Raw genomic sequence first — 25,782 nt, forward strand, 5'->3', positions numbered from 1 at the left:
TTATTTTTAAACAATGATGTATACAGTATATGCAGGCCATTCGTATAACATATCAGCCAGCAGTGTTTAAATTATCCCATAAATGTTTAGGGTTTTTAAATTTATATGTATAAAGTATTTATTTATAGATCTAAAAGTATCGACTATTACTGCTTTGCCCTTATTTATGTTCCCCACGAGCTGGCCAACTACAAACTTTTAAAAAGAATTTGGTTTAGAAGATTTTGTGTATTTGGCACTGACTAAGAGTGTTAATCATTTCTGAGCTCACTTTCTTTCTCTTCTGTTTATAATATTCTCAGGGAACTTCAAAACAGAAACCTGTTCCCTTATAGATTCTGCTTCCTCTTGGATACTGTGTAGATTAATTTGTCACTGGAAAGTTAACAGTAAGTGTTCAGTTGATAACCAATCATTTCTATTTAATTTTCTTAGGAAAAGAAATAAACAGCAACAATGTGTTGAGGCTTTTCTATTTTGATGGGAGAAGTGGAAAAATGTGTTGAGAAACTGATATGATTTAAAAAAGGTAAAAATATATAAAGACATTAAATTTAAAAATAAGGAAAATCACCATTGTTGGGAACTAAATTCTTTGAAAAATTAGATAAATAACATTTATACCCTAATGACAGAGGTGATATAAATTCTACTTCAATAGATATTACTGTAAAAAATAAAAGCATTTTCCTCCTTCCAACATAAATGCTTTTTATGGGAGAATTTGTACAAATAAGATAACCTGAGATTTGGGCTAATCGTGTGTCTTAAACTTGAATTCCAATCTGGCTTGTGAAGTATTAGAAACTAATTATTTATCCACATTCCATATTCACTCTTCCTCCTTGAAACGTCTTATTTTTCTGCTATTAGCACCTATTAAATGAGGGGCCTCTGGATGAACAACAGTTGCCTAACCTTAGCCACTCTTGTTTTCATGGGGATTTTTTGCATAAACTAAGGCTTTTACTGCTTGTCAGGAAATATTAGCAAAAAAAGACATGTGGGGGAAAAGTTGTGCTACTTTTTCCTTCTTATCTTGAATCTTCCATCAAATCCAATCTGAATGAATGCATTTAAATCCAGCTTTTATAAAATTAACCTTAATAAGCCTTAATAACTATTCATTATGAAAGATGATGGAAAATAACCACAAGATTGATTTGGAGAAATTATGAAAATAAGTTGGAAGCATTACAAATTTAAAACTGTTTTTCTTATAAATATGAGATAAATAAAATAGATGTATATATATATTTTATGATATTGAGATCATACTGTTTATACTACTTTATATCCTTTGGCCTTGACACTGGTTATTCCCTCGTCTGAGACGCTTGTCCACACCTCCTCATGGCTAACAGCCTCACTCCTTCCAGTCTTTGCTCCAATGCTGCCTTCACAATGAGGCCTACTTTGGATTACCCTATCTAAAACTGCAATTCACCCCCATCTCAAACCCATGATTTTTTGGAGGGTGTACAGCATTTATCATTTTCTAGCATGCTATATAATTCATTATTTATTAAGCTTGTTATTTGTCTCCTCACCCCTTGTCCACTGGAATGTAAGTTCTTTGAGAATATATAAATTCTATTTTGCCCACTGATGATAGTACCTGACACATACTAAGTACTTAATAAATATTTGTTGCATTAATTAATTAACTACAAATTCGCTCTCCTTTATATTGTATTTTCCATGTCTCTAAAAATTCTTTCAAAATGTCACACTTAATTGCTTGCATAATAGTCTTTCACTTAGGTACACCATAGTTTATTTAACCATTCTCAAATATTGAACATTTAAAATGTTCCAATAAACATACTTGTTCATAAGTACACAGACTTTTTATTATTTCCTTAGGATTTATCACTAGAACTAGAATTCTTGCAAAGTAGCCATATACATTTTTAGACATCTTGATATATATCAAGTGATAGTACCATTAGCAGTATGAGTGCCTGTAACTACATTTTACCAGTATCAAATATTGCCTTGAAAATACCATCTTTAAACACATTGGTACCAATTTTGAATATGTGGTCTTTATAACTCAGATATGCTTGTTATATCAGATTAAAGTTCTTCCCAAATACCGACTCATACATTCTCACAGCAGCAGAAAAATGAGAATTAAGTTTCTCAAGGGTTTGCCTAACTAACGCTAAAGCCAGCTCTCCTGGCCTCTAACACACGGAGCCCTATTTCAAATTCCCGTCCACTGACCGTAAACTCAGTCACCCAGCACTGCATTGATGAGGTTTGTGGTATAATCCCTTCAGTCTTTAGTAAGGCTCAAATTAGAAACCAGGAAACAAATTTCTGAGCATTTAGTCACAAAACTTACACTTCTACATTTGTGAGAGAAATCCTGGGGAAATATGTGATGTTCAAATTGGCAGGGAGCAATCAGTTTCTTCCTTTTTCCACAACTAAATAAGGAAAGACATTTATAATCACTTTTTTACATACCTCCTCTCTACAGGGAAGAAAAAAACGGCCCTTTAGTACTGTGTTTAACACTTAACAGACATTATTTCAACTTCACAGTCTTATCAGGGAGGGAGGTACAATTATTAGGTCTATTTCATAGATATGGGAACGGAAGCTTGATAAGATTAAGGAACTCTCGGAGGTCACACAGCCAAAATGGTAAGGCCAGGATTTGAGCACAGCCTCAAAGCTTGTGCTTTTCTTATTGCACGACTCTATTTCGATTATAGACACCATTCATTTGAAAGCAGAATTCTGCAGCAGGGCTTAGTAACGAAAGGCCTTTGTGTAACCGCAGCAGAGCTGTGCCATGAGGAAACGTGTTTCTTATGCCTGCTCACCTCTTGCTTCTAGGGTATACAGTCTTGGTTGTAACTGCTGAGATATTAACAGATTACCAAAATGTTACCTAACATGGTTTAGTTTGTGACCCCTACAGAAGATATTTGGGAATGAAAGATTAAGACTCAAATAAATGACACCAGGATGGTGAAGTGTAGGAAATGGGGTTGGAGTATGGAGAGGAGCCCTACTCCTTTACCGAAAGTAAGCCCTATGCATGAGGTGAGGGGCGGAGGGCAGAGAAGTGCTGGAGAAACAAAAAGAAGCAGGAGTTGGTGAGATCAAGAGGAAGGGATAATACCATTCGCAATGTCTGTTCTCTCAGTTCTAGAAGCCTGTTGTCTAGAAAAGCTTTTCCTCAGGTGCCTGTAGAATTGATTTCCAGCTATATGCATCAACTTGGCCACACTGGATGGTCAATTTTTGAAAGACTTTCCTACCAGCTAAAAGTAACCTCCACCCACCAAGTCCTTATCCCCCAACTGTCTCCATCAAACCCCAGGATACAACCTCACACCTGGCATAGCAGTAGGCCTCCAGGATCTTACCCCAGGGTCAGGGATTACAATCATTCTCACCACCAGCGGCCATGCTGCAAGGCTCATCATATGTCTTGAATATCACTCTAGGGGGACTTTCATCAAATATCTAACAAGGGCTTCTAGCCTCTCTGATCAGCTGAGAGAAGACCCTCACCCAATTCAATAAGCTCCAACTGTAATTTATAATGCAGGAGGGGCCAAACTAAGGGTATCTCAGGATGCTATAATCAAGTTTAAAAACAAAGCAGAACAGAACCTTACTGAGAACCTATTAAACCACATCTTCGGGCAGGTGCAGCTCCCAGGTGAGGTTCAAGCGCACTGAAATCCCTCCTTGTGAATAGGCCCAGGCAGGTCAAGAGTGCACATCTCAGGCAGGTCAGCCTCACTGGACTGAAACACGCTGTAGCCAGGAATGTGCAGGACCAGATCCTCAGCAAGGCCTATGGGCAGTGGGAGATTTTAACAAGATTAAATTAAAATCAAGCCTAATGAAAGAAAATAAAGCATAAATTTTTTATTGTGTAAATATATTTAACAAAATTTACCATTTTAACCATTTCTAAGTGTATAATTCAGTGGCATTAAGTACATTCCCATCATTGTGTAACCATCACCACTAAAGTATATAATTCACACTCATTTTAAAAATCAAAGTTTGGGCATAATTTATTTTCCCATGAAGTTAGTCTCATAATAAAAGTTTATCTTTGTACGAGGAGGTTCAAATGCCTAAGCCATTACAAATCTAATTTTACAAAGGAAATTCATCACTCAGATTAATGAAATTGGTACCTCCCATTTTTGAACAATTTTATAACAGCCCCAAATCGTATATATTGTTAGGAGAAATGAAAAAAGTAGAAGGGACAGATCTGTACAGTCCAATACGGTAATCCCTACCTACATGTGTCATTAAATTTTAGTTTTAATTAATTAAAATAAAATACCATTAAAAATTAAGTTTTTCAGTTGCACTAGCCACATTTCATGTAACCACACATGGCTAGTGGTCTCCCTATCGGGCAGCACTGGGCCAGATGTTCTGTAAAGAAGCCTAATATTTAAATATAATTTTGTGAAAACTACTCTCAATGACATTTTTTATCCTCTTTTTCCATTCTTTGTAACTACTCTAGATCCTGTCTCTGACCTTATCTTTTCAAAGCACATTACAGAATTGCTATCCTGTTTTTTCTAAAGAACTGCTTCAGAGAACCTGTGTTTGCAGCTAAGAGCACATTTTCATGGGGCTAATTACAATCTCTTGTAAGCAAGGATAGAGAGAGCATAAATTTTTGTCTGATGTATAAAATTTAGGTATTTAGGGAATTTGGGTACTGGCCAAGGCCAGCAGGAAAAAAAAATCTTTATTGGGTATATCATGGGACATCAGAGGCTGAGAAAGGGCCTCTAGCCCCAGTAAGCAAGAGAAACCTCTCCAACTGAAATTTTAAGGTTGTTTGTTTGTTTCTGATGTAGACCGCCATGTTGATGAGAGAGGTAAAATGTGGAGGATACTAAAAAATATTTTATACTTCTGGGTTGTATGAATTCTTGGAAAATGTTCTTTCTCTGAGTCAGGTAGGGACTCCAGCATTAGAAGCCTGTGATATCGTAGACACCAGGAAGCCAAGAAAATCTCCCCAATTTACAATGGGATCTCTGCTTCCTTAACACTAAGATACTAAAGGGCCACTGTCCTGAGGAGCGGGTGGGGCCAGATGACAGGACACACACAGTCAACTGAGGTTTCAGAATTGTAAAATAATGTTTAGGCAGTTAGCTAAATTCTCCCCTTAAACCTGGATGGCGGAGGGTCGGGGTGGCAGAAGAAAGGGGAGAACATTTAAGAGAGTTAGGATGTTAAGCCATCTTAACATCTGACAACTTTCCAAATTGTTCGGAATACTGATATCTGCTCCAACCATAACTTAGAGTGACTCATACTTTGGCTGCTGCAGCAGCCTAAAGCACAATCTGTGATGCCTAAAGCCTCTCCTACTATATACTATAACACGTTTCCTGGCTCTGCCCAGTTCTTTGCCCATCCGGGCCAGCACCTTCATTTGGAGCTACAGTTCTGGAGTATTGCATAAGTTTATAAAGCCCAGAATGCTGCAAAGGAGGATTCTTGGAGCCTGATTCCTGAAGGGCTAAGCAGTGGGAGATATTTGCAGTAGCAACCCCAGCTGTCAGCAATTGGCGGGTGGAAGGTGCATTTTGGGATAGTAGAAATAGCAGATGCTTTTAAGGCCAGAAGATATTGGTTTAAAAACCATTTCTGCTCCTTAATAGCTAATTGGGATCTTAAACAATTTACTTGGCATCTCTGAGCAACAGCTTCTCTATCTGTAAAAGGAGGGGGGAAAAGCTTCCACTAAAGCTCTAATTCCTTATCTAGAAATTTGGAAACTAAAAGAAAAAAATATAATCTTTTATCCTGTTTTTCCTGTAGAAACTATATTTCAGGGTAGCCAGATAGCCTGAACTGATGAGGAAAAGAACTTTTTTAATATAAAAAATTCAACAAATATATGTGTAAGTAAATATGATATAATTAGAAAAATCACAATTTTGCAACTCATAAAAAAATAATTGTTTCAGGCAAAGATCATCAATGGATGAAACCCTCATGAAAAGTCAATTAGGAATAAAGGCAATTCATGTTTGCATCGCCAGATTGTGGCCTTCTGGTATGATGCAGTGTGAAGTGCATAGCCCGCCTTTGAAGAATTTGCCCCCAAAAAACTGAGCTTCAATCCAATCAAGCCTCTAGAGCTAACTTCAAGTTTGTAGAAAATGTGAGATATAAAGATACAAATTAAATGACACAACAAGGGAGTAAACAGACATATCCAGAATGTGGAAATTCTGTAGGACACGGGCGACCCAGTTTCTGCAACCAGTAAATGGCGGGGCAGTGGCGGGGAGGTGGGGGGGCAGGGGCAGTAGAGAAACGAGTCTAGATCAAAGAGACAGAAATACAACAATCAATGTGATATGTGAACTATGTGTAAATCCAGATTCAAATAAGCCCATCGGAGAAAGACATTTGCCTAGATTATACACTGGGTGTTTGATGGTACCAAAGAACTTTAATTTTATGATCTTTGGAACTTGCTTTAAAATCCTTTAGTAAAACTAAAGGAAAAAAGAAGGAGATGAAAAGAGAGTAATAGAGAGAGAAAAAGAAAGAAAAGCAACTACCCCATAGAACAGATAAAGAGATTAAGATTAGATAAACTAAGGGAAGCATCTGGCAGGTACCTCGTAGGCACACAGTACTCAGGAAGTGCTGGCTTTCTTGCCCCTTGGGAAGCCTACACCACTGTTCTGAATTTTGAAAATTCTGAATTCTTTCCTGAATTGGTATGTCCCTGCTTACTAGAAATCCCTGTATATTTTAACAACACTCCCCTTCTATTAACTCTTCTACACATATTCATGGTGAAAGGAATCAAACTTCATGTTTGTTCTCTAACGAAGAAGAAAATAAAAATTTCATTATTCTCATACAATGAAAAGACAACCAAAACCAAAATGATACTTAGTAACAGAGACAGTACAGTATACTCTTCATACTCAAGAAGGTAATCTGTTTCTAATGGTCACAACCCAAGGTAGGTATTTGTAATTTTGCTGAAAAGTAAATGTAGATTGTCTGCATTTCAAAGAACTGTCTCAAATTTAGTCAGAAGAATACTTACTAGCAAGTATTTTATTTGTGATATAAATTTCTTATTCAAAAGAGCTAGTTTTAATTTTATCATTTTATTTTCACGATTACTCTATATAATAATCATTTCATGTAATTTCAAATTATGCAAACAAATAGGCCTCTTAAAGAAGATAAAAATTCTGAACACGTCAAGCGCAAGCCTGTGGGGAACTAAGTCCCATCAGCTTTCAGGTAAGTGGTATTATTATCTAAGGCAACAGCTCTGTGTGCATTTCCTGCAAAGCCATTTTAACCTCTACAGTGGAGTCTAGCATTCCCAGACAGGGACTTTCAGCATTTCCAGTGGTTACCAAGAAACCGGAACTATCGAATGAATACTGCTTCATAACTGTGCTCTCCCTTCACTGAAATTCATTTCTCCCTCTCGTGTCTGTGTGGTATTTTACAGCTTTCATTAGCTATAACATCAGAACTTTTGTTTCTCCATCTAAGTTTCAAACTCCTTGAACAAACAAAGTCTGTTAAGTTGAATGAATTGAATTTGGTTCCTAAGCACTTTGTAGATGTTGGACACTGCAAACGGGGAATAGCAGTGACCATCCCAAACCTGCAAGTATGAGGAAGGGGTCACCATGCTAACAAAATGCAAGCTGGGTTTGACACCAGCCAGAGTACAATAATCTGTGGTGAGAAACCATGGGGTCAATCTTCTACCACTGTCATCATGTTTCATGAACTGTCTTTGGAACAGAAGTCTCATCCACAACTGTCAAAGACACATATACCAGTGGGCTACCAGAGCCAGTCAGTAGAGTCAGACATGACAAACATCTGAATCACCTCGTGCTGAAAGAATATGCTGCCATCACGCCATATTGAATCAGGCAAAGTAAAAATAAAACTCTGCAGCTTCCTAAATTGTTCTTTATTAAAAGAACAATATTTTTTAGTTTTTCTTCCATTTTTGACAACTTTTTCCCACAACCATTATGAGTTATTTCCATTTTCACTAGTTATATTCTGAAAAAGCTGATTTGATGACAATATTTTTAAAAATATTTTTTAACCTTCATAATTAGCTGACCTTATTTACACAAAAATTATTTTTAGCCATTTCTATACAGGTAGATTTATCATTTTCCATCTTAATTTTAGAAATATCTATGAGTTTGGTTATTTCTCTTTGCAGAAGGAGGATCAATGCAATGAGATGTTCCTCTGTGCAATGAAGTTTAAGCTTCATATTACCATCAAAAATGTTTTACTCTGAGCCTATAACAGACAAGTGTGGCCAACAGGTAGTATTTCATTGAGTTAAAGTAGTACATGAAGGCAGTATTTAAGAATCTGCTTAATTAAGTGTATGTGCCCACCTTATACTAAACATGTACTTCACGTCTATAGTGGTTTCTAATACTGCCCTTTTCCCTTATGCTTTTGTTTCTTTCAGGAACAATTTAGGACTACTGGTATAAACTGAGTTGAATTTAACTATTAAATAGAATTGCATTTCAGCAGCTCAAGAAATATAACTGATAAGCTCACTTTTGTTACATTTTCCATAACAGCCAAAATGTACAACTAGGACAAAAATGTAAGTCTATCATTCCCTTTCCTCTAGGAATAGATAAATTGTCTTTCCCCTGGCCCACATACAGAATAAATATGTGGCTTATTTATTTTAAACCAGAATTCTAATGATACTCAAAGGAGTAGCAAATCTTTTCATGAGTACACAGCAATCAAAAAGAGTATTTTCAACCCCATTACCTCATACTCAATAAGTAGAGGTAAAAAAGCACAGAATCTAAAAATTAAACTGGGTGCTAGAATTGAAATCTTACAAGAATCCTCTAGTTTTAGTATAGCTCTCTTAATATGGCCAAGTTTTTTGTTTAGTTAATTTTTTTATTTAGTATTTTTTAAGGAGAAGGGGAAAAAAAATTCTCCACCAGAAGCCATAAAAACCTCTCAGATGGTAAAACAGATAGCCCTAAAAGTTTTTGCCTAAATTCATACACATACCTAAAATAAAACTGGCCGATTAATCTTGCTACAGTACTTTGAAAAAGAAGAAATTTGAAAACACAGTGTAGTAGTGTGATGCTGCACTGCCTCTAATTAAGTGCAGCTTAGGAAAAAATATTCTTAGTTTAGTCTATGGAAGGGGGGTGGTAGGAATTTTTCTCTTTGCAATTCAAAATTAAAGATAGAGCATTTCTTTTCCAATGTCTTCATTAAACAGAGCTGTTAAAAATTGTCTCCCAACCATTCCCAAAGAGCACAAAGCTACCCAGTATTCACCCCATATGTTCGGCTTTGAAGTGTGAAGCTGTGACCATCCCACTAAACTCTCACGCCACCATCAAAGCCATCTCATTACGCCCAGCGCTGAGAGTTAAAGCACGGGCCCTAACCGCTCCAACACAAACACTGCATTAACAAAGCAACCGCAATATTCCTCCCCCACATGGCTAGAACTTGAAGAAATTTTTACCATATGCACACACGCACGAGATATGAAAATTTATTGTGCTAGAACATCGAGAAGTACATTAAACATGCTGACTAGAACTGGATGTTATTCTAAGAGACTGGAAAAAAATAAAATGCAGCTGATCTTTATGATGAAAGAACAGAAACATTAGGCTGAAAAACGAGATGAAGTGCAATTCCTAAATTGCATTTCTACTGACACATTCTGTTGCCTGTTCTTTCTTGAGACAGCAGAAAACAATTTAAGGGGGAAAACAAAACTGCAACACATCGCTGGATGCTACTGTTTACTCTGTCATGTTTCATTTCTAAAGGACAAATAAGCTTACAAATAATGATATGCTGATAACAGCATCTATGATTCAAAATAAACAACTTGCTAAAAAAGGAATTTCACTTGTGTCACTGAGTTTTCATTGGCATGGTGATAAAAAATAAAATCGAAAGAAAAAACTTGTTATGGATTATGAAAATGAGGTCATGAGAAAATGAGGATAAGCTCTCGATTAATTTTCATGTAAAAATTAATCTTTGAAAAATAGTTTTAATTACTTATACCTAATGATTCCATTCATTTCTTTTGGCTCTAGAGAAAAAAGGAGAAACAATCTGAATATCCACAGATAGGGGACTGGATAAAATGTGATACATTCATACTATGACAACTATACAGTAGTTAAAAGCAATGAGCTAGAACTATATGTAATGCCATGGATAGATTTCCAAGATATCTTGCTGAATGAACAAATTATAGTATGATACAGCATTTATACAGCAAACACATACAAGCAATATTACATTGGATTTGTGTATATATATATATATATGTACATATATATGTATGTGTGTGTGCATGTGTGTGTGTGTGTGTGTGTGTGCGCGTAAATATATATAAAAGCATGGGAGAAATTCTAAATTCTAGTAGTATGAGCATACTATGCTCATGCCATAAGTTGGCAGGGGTGGTTCAGGGAACCAGGAATGGGGTGATGGTCAGAGGTGAACTTTCACCTTACCTGTTAATGCTTGAAATTTTTTTTAAAGAATTAATAAAAAGTTCCAGGCCAAATCTAATAAATGAACAGTTGCGAGACTCCTTTGTTCTGCTGTTATCTTGATGAAAAACTATGAATAAGTTTCTTAATGTTTCTAGATCTGTTTTCCAGCTACAGAATGAAAAAAATTCACCTATCTTCTATCCTCATAAATATAAGAATTATGTACCCCCAAATTCTTAATATACTATACACTTTCATGGAGATATAGTTATCCATGAAAATATATAGTATATTAGTAGTTTAGGGCGCATTATGCATATGTATACCTTCATATCCAAGAATCTTATTTCCTCGTATATAACATGTACTTTCACGGTGATGTACATACAAAGAGCTTGTCATTCCCTTGTAGGGCATATGCTGATATAACTACCACTTTGTACAAACATGATATTGTTCATTTAAAGAATTATACTTTCCTGAGTGACCTAACACATATGACATACTATATGCAGTACCTTGTTTCACTGTGTCCTATGGTGCTAATTGTTTTGAGTACAGATTTCACGGCCCCAGTTTTCTTAGGGGAAGGTACTCTATTATTTTTCCCAGATAATCGCAATAGTATTTACTGTGGTAAATGGAAACAACAGGAATTCCAATACTTCTTGATCTGTACAAATACCTTTTCATTTATCTTCCTAATATTTCTCTGAAATACATACGAAATATCATTTTGTAAATGAAGAAGCAATAAGGGGAAAGGTGTCTGCTATAGAACTTAGAATTTTACAGCCAGAAGCACTTCAGAGATCTCCTGCACAAGTGGTTTTCCAATATCTTGTCATGCAATCTCTTTGCTTAAAAGGCACCTTATTTGGAATCTTGATAACATAAAACAGAGCAGAGGGATCCACTCTCTTTACAGTTGAGGAGAACACACTGGGCTCCAACTCAGCACTCTCCTCTGTAAAGCCAGAGAGAACATTAAAAATAGTGGCGGCTATTCATTGGTGGGAGGCAGAGAACCAGGGGCTCTACACACAGGCCTTACGTCTCGTAACCACCCAGACAGGATGAGATTATTCCCCATTTTATAGATACAAAAACAAAAAAGACTAAAAATAAAAAGACTAAAAATGTTTCTTAAAAGCAGCTGACAATTAAATAGCAGATCTGGGATATGAACTCAAGTTAAGTCATCTCCAAAATTCTTAGTTTGCCCACTTACTATTCGACTTCCCCATCTAGCCACTTGATGGGATGTAACTGTTTAGCTCATGCTGACTCAAAAACTCATGGGCACATATACTACATATGTAATGCGTGGGTGAGAATGAGATTGGGCCTGTCACTTTCCTATAGTGCTCCCCCAGTGCGGGGCTACTGAGAAGCTGGGGCTGCCTCCACAGAGTAGTTCAAACGGGACATGGCAGAGTCTTGGGGATGGTCAAGAATCCTTCTTCTGGCTAATGTATCAGCAATGTGTAAACAGTCTTCAGTATAAAGCCTACTCCCCACAGCAATGAAGAGTGAACTTAGTCCTTCCACCCAACCAATGCTCCTAAATTGGCAAACAGACAGTTTGCATGAGTTAGTTTGATTTCCACGTGTGTGTTTGGCAACCACATATTTTCCTGGCTACGGGTTACAGAAAACACTCAACAGCCTCTCAGTAGTCTCAAGCCTAGCCCAAACTCTCACCATCTCCACTCCACCCCCCAACAGGTCAAGTCCTCCCATCCCTTTTCCCTCGCCTCTCTGCCACCTCTCGCGGGATGCCTGTTTCCACACATCCCATGCCCACCTCTTTAAGTCTCCTTTTGAAGAAAAATGCTTCCTGCCTGCTACTGACATTTTTCCCACATAAAGAAAGTTCTTCAGCTTCCTAGCTACTATGGGTTAAATTGTATCCACCACCCCCTAAAAAAAATTCATATGTTGAAGTTGTAGCCTCCAGGACCTCATAATGTGGCCTTATTTGGGAACAGGGTCACTGCAGACCTAATTAGTTGAGATGAGGTCATATACTGGAAGTGGGGTGGGGCCCTAATCCAATATGACTGGTATCCTCATAAAACGGGGGAATTTGGACACAGTTAATATATACAAGGAGAATGTCGTGTGAATGTGAATGCCATCTACAAGCCAAAATGGAACAGATCCTTCCCTCACAGCCCTCAGAGGGAACCAACCTTGCTGACACCCTGGTCTTGGACTCCTAGCTTCCAGAACTATGTTTATACGTAAACTTCTCTTGTTTAAATGACCCAGTCTGTGGAATTCTGTTAGTGCAACCCTGGGAAATTAAGACATTGACCTTGCTTCTTCCCAACATTCATTCCCTGATGGGGACTTTGGAAGAGAAGCTGGGTGTGCGTAGGCCTATCCCTTCCTCTTTCTTCCTTCTTTAAAGGTAGCTCTCAAAAAAAACACATTCTGGTCCACTCCTCCTTGCCATAAGCTTTCCAAGGACAGGCCTGTGCTGTCCAGTGCTGCCCCTGACTGGCTAAATGAGTCTAATTCTCCAGTTGGATAAATCCAGCTGTCAATATGAGTTTTGTCAATAACAAAATTAATATTTCCATTTCTCACCTGCCTTTCTCTACTGTTCAATTGGTTCAAAATTTGGGGAAGGAAGACTCTTTGTAATGCCCTCCGCTCAAATCCCACCCTAGTCTTCATCTCCTCAGAGCAGAGAGTAAAGTGGCCTCCTTCTTTCTCTATTTTATTGCTATGGAATACTTCGTTCCCTGCTTTTCCAAGGCCTCTCCTTTTGGCTGGCAAAAATTCAAACATGAACAGTAACTGTCACTTCCTCATTCTGATTATAACAATTCTATACCCCTCAAGGTAACAGATAACTCAGACTGCCCAAGAAACAGTCACACATAGGCTATAGAGGAAAAAAACACACAACAATTAATATCTCAAGAAATTAACCCACTATATATTTTTGGTTAATTAAAATTGAAGAATGAGCAATTTAATATATGCAATTTTAATAGTTAAACAATAAATGATAATCTAATTAATGATGATGTTATAATCATACGTTGTCGCCATTACTATTATCACATGCTCTGGGTCTCCTGAAGAATCACTCTCAGTTTGACCAGTAGAGACCAGGCAGGTGGGCTGGTGGGTGCCCGGGGGTGTAGAAGATGAGTTGACACACTTAATCTTTCAGGTCCATCAATACCACTAGTATCACTATGTCATTTCTTCAGGATTTTCTAATCCTGGAGGCCTTGACACTAGAAGTCACAACAAATGCTAGGAAGCAGGAATAAAAAAGAAAAGGAATTCAGGAAAAGCATCTCCACGGTCAGGGCACCTGGGCTCAAAAAGTTAGCGTGGCATCAATCACCTGTTATAAAACCCCTATTAGGTCCACATTCTTTTAAACACCATCAGTAATCATAAAGCTTCAGTCCCTGGGGACTGTAGATAACTAATAACTACTCAAAATCAGAAAACCATGAGCCTCTAAACTTTGAGGAGGAAGGTAGGTCTCACAGTTTTTAACTCTAAATCTTACAAGTGACTTCTCGACTAGGAAAGAATTACAAAAAGTATACAGTCAGGCAGCAAGATTTCATGCACTTCACCTATTCACTCCAACTAGAAGATTCTGATAGTACATTTATTCTTGTCAATATTTTCAATAAACCCTATTCAGTATACATCAAGAGTGACATAGAGGAGAGAAAGCCAATACAAGGCTGCGTTACCAAGCTAATCAGCGCTGTGAGCAATGGAAATGGATGGGCCTTAGAATTGTCCATCTCAGAGACAAAAGATAAGACCATTTATCTAACAGCTCTGTGTTGCCCCAAGGGGTTTTAACTTGTTTGAATTTCGGCTTACCACAGAGCCAAAGTAAGAGAAAAGAGTGCGGCTTTTCCAAGTATGGTTAGGTTCACCTACAATTGCTGGTCACGGAAGAATAGGTTAGTTTATCTCAGTTCTCCCACTTGTCCTTTTTATTCCTCATCAGTATCTGTTTTACAAGGTAGATATAATCCTGTTGCATTTATTAAGCCTGTAGGAATAAGCATGGGTGAACAACCTGATAATTCTCCTTCACAGGAGATAAAATGGACTAACGTCACTGGAAATCAATTTTAATATTTTAAGTATTTTCCCAATGCACCATCCCTTGTTTTTTCAGCTCTTTATATGGTGGCAGCATTGTATAATTCTCAAATTAAATGCTATGTCCTAAAACTATGTTAAAGTATGCTCGTAAAATCAACCACTGTTTTCATGCTATGGCAACGAGGGCAGTGCTGATGGTGGAGAGAACTATATCAGAACCCAGCATCTAAATTGACTAATCTCAACCAAATCCAAGGCTGTTTTATAAGGCAATCTCCATAGCAACTGGAGAATCAGAGTAGAAAATTCTTGAAGTGAAAAGTTGTTCCTGATTTGCCAGATCAACCCATGTTTTGACAATCTGTAATAAAGTAATCAAAGGGTCTCAAGACTATCACACAAGTGTTGACGTCGTGTGAATTTGTCATGGCACATGTCCTCCAAGTCATAAAAATACTCGAAAAAACATCTAACGAGGCTGATAATTCTAATCAAGTTCATTAATGTTTTATATATTTTGAGATAAATCACAAGAAACTCAATCATGTAAGAGCTATTTCTTTATACATATAACTTACTTTTACTTTATACATATAACTTACATTATTTAGAAGCCTGGAAAGAAAAGCTAACACTTTTTCTTTCCAGGCTTCTAAATAATGTCAATTATACGGCATTGAACAAACATGATTTTATTTCATTAACGACATAAAACAAAAAGCAAGTTTCCACATCATTTACAAAATTTATAGCTATGGTCCAGACTTTTAAAGCTAGACAGTATGAACGTACATGTTAGGTAAGCCCATTTGCACTGGTAGATCACTGGAGAATTTCTGAGTAACTTCTGCTCTGACCCCTCCCCTCCATTTTCATTTAATCCTTCTCATGAAGGTTTGTATGTGAATGGGAAACAGGTCAAGTTTCAGAAACTCTGGCTCCTGCATGTGAAAACACCGAGTAAGGAAGAAGTAGAAAACATACAGCAAGCACTATGACCCACAGGAATCCTTCGAGAAATGGTCAATAAAAATATCAGAAAGTACAGAAAGTAAGACTAAACATCTTCAACACTGAATTAGACATCAGGCGAAAGAATAATGTTCCTGTAGATTTACCAATGATTCCAAATTAGGTGAATTCGTTGTTCTGGAAGGATTCTTGATAATTACAAATCATCAGGAGAATTAGAGAAGTGGAGACTTCCAAGTAAAGGGGAGTGTGGGTCCCTGTGTTGACTTTCACTTCTTCCCAAGTCCCCAGGAAAAAGACGGTAAAGAGATATTTTTTAAAAGCATTGACTCACTCAAATAGAAAGGGAAGAAGAGGCAATAGCATTGGAACTTGAGCAGATGTAAGAGTGGTAGGTGATTAGATCCAAGGCGGCAAGAGGGACAGCAGCAACCTACTTTATACCACAGGTACCTGAAAGTGGTCGGAACTGACGACCTCGCTTTGGGAGGGAGAAACCAAAGGCAGAAACCAAAGGAGGGAGACTGGTGGGAAGTCTGTTTAAGCATGGAAGGATCCCATCCTCCTCCACACAGATGGGCAACGGCCCTGCCTGCAACCGTGGAAGAAGAGACAAGAGGTAAAATCCATGGTGTCTAGGCTGGGAGATACTGGGCACAGGTAAGGGCAGAGATGATTAATAAAAAGAGGAAATTAAGAGAATATTCACAAGCTAAAGACTGAGACTTTTCTAGCCCTCTTCCACTACTCAGCTCCTAAAACACAGGCAGCTATGTCTACCCTCCAGGCTGAAGACTGGAAGATCCTTCTCTGGGGAATGTGAACAGCCCAAGAGGAAAATACAAAAAAAAAAAAATGACATATAAGATCCCCAAAGAAACAACTCAGCCAGATCAGCCTGACAAACCTCACCTACATACTCTGAATACCCATTCAGTCTTGTGGTGTCCACTCTTAAACTAAGTAGCCAACCATGGATTATCAGACATTTGAAGAAAGCCTTTAAAACACACAAGAAAAAAAAAACCTGGGGGTGGAGTTAGAGTGGAGAACAGACACTATGCAGGAAGAAGAAAATGTCAATTATCCAGTGACATTGCATTCATGGGACAAGACCACGATGTTATTTTAAATAATAAAATAAAAGGAACATTTAGGGATTAAATTAAAAGCACTTGGAAGAAATGAAAAACTTATGGAAGTAGAGGAAATTTGCCAGAAAGTATTATATAAATATAGTAATGTAAAAAGAGAAAATAAATTATAGAGAACCAATTCTAGAGTTCCAATATCTAAGTAATGGGGCTTCCATAAAAAAAAAAAATCTGAGAAAAATGAAAGAAATCATCAGTAGAATAATTCAAGAGAATTGTCCAGCACGGAAGGTCAAGAGGTTCAAGGATTCAAAGGATCTACCAAGTATCCACAACAAGGAATGAAAACAGACCCAGACAAAGGAACGTCACAGAAATTTCAGAATGCTGGGAACAAAGTGAAAATCTTAGGCATCCAGAGAAAAATGACAGATCGCATACAAGGATCAGGAATTATAATGGCTTCAGAAGTCTCAATAGCAACATGAAAATAAGAATTTATTGACACGATGTTTTCAAAATACAGGCCTGGAATTCTATACTTGGCTGAGTTAACAATTAAATGTGAAAGTAGAATGATGGCATTTTTCAGACACGCAAGGTGATAAAAATGTACTTCTCTGTTTTTTGAAGGCTAATACAGGATGTGTTCCACCAAAACAAGGACAAAAATTTTAAAAGAGAGGGGTGAGGGAGAAAATGGGATTCAGGAATCCAAGAATCCAACATAGAGAAAGATAAAGAGAACCCCGCAGAGATCCTAGAATGACAATTATTCTCAACAAATTGAGGGCAAACAGTCCTAATTGCAAAAGGTCAAAGAGTTCTAGAAGATATTTCTTTAAGAGGATGAAATTGGTAGAATATTCAACACACAGAGTGTTCTGTCTGAATGCATGGAGAAATGTTGTCATTGACAGTTTGAAGTTAAACCAGTAATAATAAGTATATAAAAAATGAAGTAAACAATCAAAAAAAATGGTCAACTCCAGCAAAAAAGTTGTGCAGAAAGGGTGAAATAATAATATTTTAAATGATTTGTTGTGAACAATGTTTACATTGTTATAACAATGTAACCACTAAGTATAGACCCAAATTTTGATATAAGTATACTGAGAAGAGGAAGGATTGGAGAGAGAGCGAGAGAGCGAGAGAGAGAGAATGAGAGAGTTAGTTAGTTAGTTGGAATGAGGGGCAGGGTGAAAGGAAGTCTAGATGTATGTGCCTCCTAGCTCTCAACTATATATCCAACTGCCAAATACCAGCATGTAAAAAATGTACCCGTGCTCCTTCCCTCCAAGTCTCCTTTCTTCCATCACTTGTTAAGTGATGACATTTTCATATCACTGTTTTGTTCCCCACCCACACCACACCATCCTATGGAATCTCTCTCCATTCCCTATTTTCTTAGGCCGCCGTCAACTTTCCAAACTGGTCTGCCTGTTCCTGCCCATTTTCTATCACGCAGGCAGAGGGATCTTTCTAAAATTCAAAGCCAATCATATCACTTTCTTGCTTAAAATTCTTCCATTTTTCCCATCGACTTTAGGATAAGGTTTGAACTCATTCACCTGGCATGTAAGATTTCATGATCCGACCTCCACCTCCTGTGCTTTTTTTTTTTTCAACATTCCCAGGAATGTCTTCCCCATCCCATCTCACCTCTAAGTTCTGGCCAGTCATACTGAAGTCCTTCACAGATCCTGAAGCCCAGGCTGCTCGCACCTCTGACCTCTGCATTGCTGTGCCCTTTATTCTAGAAGTTTTTTAACTAAAATTATATGCAAAATTTTGTGTGAGTGTGTGTGCCTATGTATGGATACAAAAAAGCACATGTATAAAAACTTGCAAATGATTTTGACAGTATTTATAAATGCCCTGGATATCAATTTCGCTCCCTACTTTAATAACCCCTTCCTTAAGATATGAGCAAGCTTACAGCTGATATAAAAAAAAATTCTGAAATACATGATTCAGAATTTCTGCGTACAAAGCATATATGAATTACATATATCGACATCAACTACCTATTATATCACATTGGAATGTTCTCCAATGCTCTTCTTCCCAAAGAAAGTTGGTTAAATTCTTTGAAAGTTGGTTTCCCTGAGAAGGGGTTACCCTAGTGAAAAATGTCCCTTCATTATTTTGAGAATAGCGAGATCCTAGAATGTGAATACTTTTTTGCCTTATAAGAATGCCTAAGCGAGCTGTTACAAAAAAAAAAATTAAAAAAATTTGGATGATATTAGATGAACAGCTGTGTAGAAAGGGGAATGTAAAAATAAAAACTGCATGTTGGAGCATCAAAATAGTAACCATGTACAGTATATGACTGTTTTTAATCAGATGAAAATTAAAGCTATTACATTTCAAATCAAATGTTATAAATTAGTTCAAGAATGCAGCTGAGCTCTCATTTAATTAGAAATGTCCATGTTTAAATCATGAGGTACAGTAGCTGCCAATGAAGCAAAAGGGCAAGAGAAGAGAGAAACACTGTGTCCAGAGCCTCCGACTGTCAACCGTCTCCTACGCGGGATGAACATCTGGGGTGGACTGGTCGTGATGTAATGAAGAACTTCATGTACTAGCTAATTTGAGATTTAACGTAATTGAACATAATTGTTTTGAAGACAATTAAAATCATTACTCTGGTCTGCACAATTCTGAACTCTTCATTGCTGTGTGAAACATATTTTCCCCCATGTTGAATTTTAACTCTTTCTTGGATAAAAAGGAAAGCAAATTTGGGGCCCGGATTTCCCTGGGAAATAATACTTGGATTGTCCGGTCGTGTTAAAATGCAGCACAAAGTGAGGTTCTCCTCTGGAAACAAGTCTCATTTCCTATTTCTAGTGCTTGATGTAGCTCAGCTAGAGTCCAAATTTACATCCCAAATGTAAATAAAAATGAGGCAACATCATAGAGGGATTTCTGAGGTCATACAGAGAAGAATGCAATTATCCTAAGGCCGGACTTTTCCCCAAAGGTTATGAGCCTCTGCATGTCGTAATTAACCGTAGTACAGCTAGACAGTCCAGGCAAAAGGTCTTTCTTTTCTCCCAATTTGCCTAATTCAAAAACACCTCAAGTGACATAGCTCAAATTTTCCAAATTAAACTTACCCCTGGGGCTGAAATCAAGCATGTGACAGTTCAGTTCTAAAGAAAATCTTAAAGAGAGTTGTGCATAGGGAAAAAAAGGGAAAAAGGCAGAGGAAAAAGGGGTAGAAGTTAACATTTAAGTGGTTTTTCAACCTCATCATTACCCCTGCTCAAGAAAATAAGACACAGATGGGCAAACACACCATCGTTCTACTCTGAAGAGTCTAAGGAACTCATTAAAAACTACTGTTTCCTTATGATCTATCATGAATTCGTAAGGGACAAAATGATTGATTTGCCTCATCCCACAGCAGTTAGTGCTCCATGGTGTCACGGCATGGAAAGTGGAAGGATGAGTCACGAAGACACAGTGTGCCACTGCAACTCATGAAAGCTTATTGTTGATACAAGTCTTCAAGGTCGACTTTTCCCGGGGAGTTTCGGAATGATTATATTGTCACGAGCTGTTCTGATTTGTAAAAATGGTTTCCATTAAGAAATGACACACTACTCCAAACTTTCTCTTACTTCTGGCCACAGCTCCACACTCTCCCATTCCAACATCAGTGAGCAGATACACGGGAATCAGGTCCACTCTCCCAAGCAAGGGTGGATTCCCTCCCGAATCTCTGTATTGACAGACTGAAAGGTCTTCACTCAGGCAGTCAGAATAGTATTCCCTTAAAAAGGTAAAATTCTAAAAAACAATCATTAAACTTTCAAACAGCTAAAAAAAGCAGCTATATTTTATTGTACCACTAGTTGTTTTTTTGTAATCTGTATAAAAAATTTTTGCATACAAAATAAAAAAAAAGATCCAACATTTCCCTTTGTCCCGCCTCCTAATTGTCATAAAGTTTCACATTTCTTCCAGTTCTTTATTCCCCAAAGTAGAGGAATTATGCACTGTTTATCAGTCTTAAACAACTCTGTATTTTTTACAATTGGTTATTTTAATTTTTTCAACTTTATCAAATTAATCTGATTAATCAAAATTTTTTATAAATTTGTTAAAATATACATACAAACATAAATTTTTTTAAAGTATATGTACTTATTTTAGTTTTGCTTTTATCCAGTATTTAGATTTTTCATTAAGTTGTTATACATAAATATATATTATAGACACCTAAAAGTTTTATGTTATGACTTTGAGTTTTCATTTGCAGTGTAGTATGACTATTTTAGCAAGAGAGATAAAGAACGAAGAAGTAAATTTTACTTCTTTTGATTAATATTCAAGATAACTTGTCCTATGTTTGCTGAGAGTTATCAATTTGCTCTTTGCTCTTCAAACATACCTTTTGAAAAAAGACAGTCTGCTAAGTTGAAATAAAGTTTATTTGAAAATATTTTGAACACTTTACTCAGCAATATTAAGATAAGCAGGTTTTTGTTTAAACAATTATGATCCTTCAAATTCAAGTTGTCCCACTAAACCTTACAACATGAGAACTGGAGCCCATTTCCTTTCAGTGCATGAACCAACTCAAGATTTCTGGCTCCCGACCTAAAATACAACTCTTTAGCATGTTTCAGTCCATGCTATCAATGAAATCAAGGCTGACTTCAATACTATCATTTCACAGGTTAAAACTTGAAGATGTTTTTTCTTAACCACAAAGGTTATGTGATCATCTTCAGGGAAGGAATGTTATTAAATCTTGGACCCCAAAGTTCATTTTAATGAAGAGGAAATGGAAAATGTTTGATACGTACATGCTCAGAAAAATGATGAAATGCAGTTTTAAGGTAGACTCTCTACATAATGCAGTATTCAGATTTAAACAGGAAGTCAATAATTGAAGAGCATTCAGGTCTACCTGAAGCCTATCCTTCATCAAAAGACATATATGTAAAGAAAGAAGCTGCTATTGGAATAACGGATCTGCTATAGTCTTGATCAGAAAATATATTGAGCACTGATAGTTCAGGATGTTTTTACCTTGTAAAGAAAAAAAAATGTAAATGCAAAAATTATTTTCTGTGATAAAAAGTAATACTTTATTTCTTTTGATAGAATTAAATTTAGTTCAACAGAAAAATTCTGGGATGTCACCTTTGAAGTGACATCACCTGATCATAAAATTCGTGCGTAGCAATGCCCACTTCTCATTGCAACTTCCGATATAACCAGACTGCTCATCTCAGACTCTACGCTCTGGTGTCTCTTAACTTGGTCTAAGACGTAGCCTCTTTTTTCAACTGCCAAATCATATCACTCTAAATTCTGCTCTTTGTCAATCTCATCTTCTAGGCTTTATCAATTTTTTCCTTCCCAACCCCAGAAATCAAACTGTCTGAATCAAAATCTGACATCTGGAAAAACTAGAATAGGCCAATTAGTGCCTGAAGCAGAGGTTTCTGGGATGCATGCACCTGTCTATTAGAAACCATTCTGCCTCCACCATCTCCTTTTCAGAGGCCACCAACAGCCTTCAGATGTTAACGACTTCCAGCTTCCAGTGGCTTGTGACTCACTTGAATGTGTAACCTGGAGGAGAACGCTGCCCTATAGTGTATGGCAGCCACACGTAACCCCAAAGCTATTTCTGAAGTTTATGAGCCTGGTTCAGGCCCCTTAAAAGCCCCCCTTAAGTCTACAAAAGCAAATTCAAAGTGAAGGACAAAAGTTTTCAGGCGGTAATTAAAGCTTTCGCTAGGCCATTATACCTTTGTCGCCCTGTCCCCTGGCAGCTTAACAATTAATCTTTTCAGAAGAGAGGAAAAATAAGTTACACTCAGGAACTACAGAGCTTACAGCAGCCCTATGCTATTAATTTTAATAACGTGAAAAGATAAAACTTATGTCACTCACTCAAAGCCAAATGAGCATCTAATACAGCCCTGCCCTGGTGTAGGTCTAAAATTTATAAGTAGGTTTTCTTACCTAAGACCTTTTGGACCATTTAAATGTTTTCACATTACTTTAATTAGAAAACTTATAGGTGATACAGTTTTATCCCACTCACTTTAAAATAAATGCCTTTAAGGTATCTGTAAAACAATAGGTCATTTTCTTAACTAGTGCTACCCTCCTTGCATTTTCATAACTATAAAAGATGAAGCAAGAAGAAGATCATACAGTCTCCTTTTTAATGTATTTTTCAACATACTCTAGCTCTCAGAAGAAGAGATTATTTTATTTTATTTTTTCATCCTAAATCTTCTGAAAATTTTTTATTCTCAGTTTCATATGATTCAATTAAATCAAATGCTGAAAGAATGAAACACTTTCTCTTGCAATTTCTTAAGCATGCAGATACAAAAAAAAAAAATTACTGCTGGCAGGAGGAGCTGTCAGTCTGAATCTCAGCAGAAGTAAATTGTTTGGTATTTGTAATGGAGTGTAATAGCTATAATTCCATTTGAGCTGCTGCTACTAATAAGCTGATAAAAACTGTGAGTTGAGACCCAGGCGTCCATCAGTGTGTGGCTTCCACAAATGTCTCCGCACATTCACTTAATCACAGAGACAGGTAACCCAATCCCATTAGATGTACTGTGTCTGACAATGAGGAGCCCAAGCAGGCTCTTCCCACAAAGAGAGTGCAAAAGCGCAGCTGTATGCTGACTCCAGAGGCGTTTTCTTATCAGCAATTATCAGGAATTTCCATAGACATTTCCAGCTACTGCAAGACAGTAACTTAAATGTGCTAATCGTTAGAAATGGGCTGGGGGAAACACTTCTCTCTCATGAAAAGCTGTAACCAAATCAAAAATAACTATCGGAAATTAAAATATACTATCTGAAATGCTCTGGGGCTATGGTCCTAAAGCTCACCTGTTGCCAAGAAACTTGATTTAATAACAAAGCTTTTCTATTTAAACCATTGTAAAACTGTAAATACACTGTGGTGGGTGGGTGGGTGTGTGAGTAAAAACAAATGATATCTAGAACTGTGTGTTATTACAGCAACACTTTAACAAGGGCGAAAAAAAGAAAAAAAAAAAAAAAGTGGTATCTTTCATAGTAAATACTGGCCCAGGGAGTAAGGAGGCTTGAGTTCCAATCTCCTGAACTGCTAAGTGATCTTTTGCACATCACTTATATGCAATTGCTTAACAGTCATTATATGGAGAAAATGGAATAGATATAATAGTGCTGTAATGACAGCAAGGGCTTTACTGGCAGGAGTGCTTGGGAAAGTTGTTGGTATTTGGCAAGTTTATTTTTCATGTAATCTGCAGAACAAAAAGCATAATGTACAATTATGCCCATTCTATTAATGATCAAATAAATAGCCCATGAGGAGAACATTAAACCTTTATGTAACTATATCCTGCTCAGGAGCCTGTCAATATCCTAAACAGTGGCCATTTCAGACACTTAATCTCCAATGTGAAGAACCGGACTGCTGAATACATGCAGGCTTTTGGAAAACAGCATATGTGCACATCAGATTAACTGATCAATCTCAGTGTCCTGGAATCCTGCAGAAACTGTAAGAGCCCAAGAACAAGGGGGGAAATCTAGGAAGAGTGTTCTACAGATACTGTCTACAGAGTATCGATAATCAAAACACTGCATATCCTCTTCAATTGTCTGTTGTTCCTACCATTTTTTCCAAGAAGAGTTGCTTTTACTATGTTCCTCAACAATGCGTTTTCTTCTGGCTTCTGAAATGTTTAGTAAACAGGCAGCCAAACGGAGCTCCAGTCTGGAGGGAGACATGCTGAGTTTTTTCTAAAATAGTCTTCATTTCAGTCTCTACAGTTCATTAATATTTTCATGTTCATTAACCATAAAAAAAATCATAGCTCTTTGGAAACTGTGCAGTCAAAACATTAACACTTCACTATTACATTCCTAGAGAACACCTAAATGACAAAACCCTCAGATTGGCTCAACCAAGAAACCATGTGTATGAGGTCATGCACATACAAACATATGAACGTAGTAACAATACTAGAAAATATCCCTCAAATTAGTCAGCCTAATTCTGTCATATAAGTGAAACTTTTTCATTAAGTATATTATTCCCTTTTAAGCATTATCTTCCTTAGCTTATGCTGCTTTAGAGGTCTGCACTATTTAACAAATAAGCACGATCCTTTTGTTGAATGAGACTTATTGGGGAAATAAAGAAAAGAGAAATAAGGGAGACTATTTAATATGCTGATTCTTATATTCCTCTGATAAAAAGAAAATGTATCTCTATAGGCCACGCCATGGGGAGTATATGAACAAAGAGACTCACTTGGGGGCTTCAAATGACAACTATTTGACTAAGTTCCTCTTGTACTTTGATCTCCAAAGTTTCTAAATCAGTTTAAAATCTTCACAGGACTCTGTACCTGGGACTAAAAGCTGACATGTACTCTGATGTTATTGATTAATGCCCAGAATGTGACTCTTTCACTGAAAATGGATAATTACACACGTTTTGGAGGATGCTTTCTCTTCAGTACTCCAGAATGGCATTTTTCAACTTGTTATCTTTCCATACCTCAGATGATATTCTGAGCTAAAGAAATTTAAATATCTCAAAATAAAAAGAATTACTCTTTTCAAGACCAGACCATTATATTATAGCATCTTTCAAATACATTTTAAAATGAATTCATTCAACAAATAGTTGATGAAGATCATTTTGTGCCGAGGAATGTTCTCTGTGTGGGAGATCCGGCAGTGAATGATGTCCAACTCTGAGACAAACATTAAGCTTATGAGTTTGAACTAAACGTGCTGTGGTACAAGTAACACTGCTCTCCATGAATATATCTGCCGGTTTCTGTTCATTAGGATTGTTCCTTGGCCTAAGCATCTTAACCTAGAGGGAGTATGGTTTCCATGGTTAGTTCTGGTTTTCATACCGTGACCATCATCTCATCGAAAATTCGTAAGAATATGGTTATTAGATTTTTCTAGACATTAATAACATTGTTGTAATAAAGCAGCTCAGACCTCTGGTTTTTATGTAAACAAAAAATTGCTTTACACAAGGGGTG

General features: G+C 37.0%; 1 protein-coding gene across 1 annotated transcript; it reads right to left on the reverse strand.

Annotated features, from left to right (window-relative positions):
* Nucleotides 1-3,637: 3,637 nt before the first annotated feature.
* FTCDNL1 (formiminotransferase cyclodeaminase N-terminal like) lies at nt 3,638-24,505 on the reverse strand. Its single transcript, XM_025039313.1, is given in 7 exon segments — nt 3,638-3,737; nt 3,739-3,823; nt 20,359-20,427; nt 20,430-20,527; nt 21,680-21,773; nt 24,387-24,423; nt 24,425-24,505. Coding segments are annotated over 7 exon segments (564 nt in total).
* Nucleotides 24,506-25,782: the final 1,277 nt, after the last annotated feature.

This window comes from Pteropus alecto, unplaced genomic scaffold (genome assembly GCF_000325575.1).
Source record: "Pteropus alecto unplaced genomic scaffold, ASM32557v1 scaffold3, whole genome shotgun sequence".
Taxonomy (NCBI): Eukaryota; Metazoa; Chordata; class Mammalia; order Chiroptera; family Pteropodidae; genus Pteropus; species Pteropus alecto.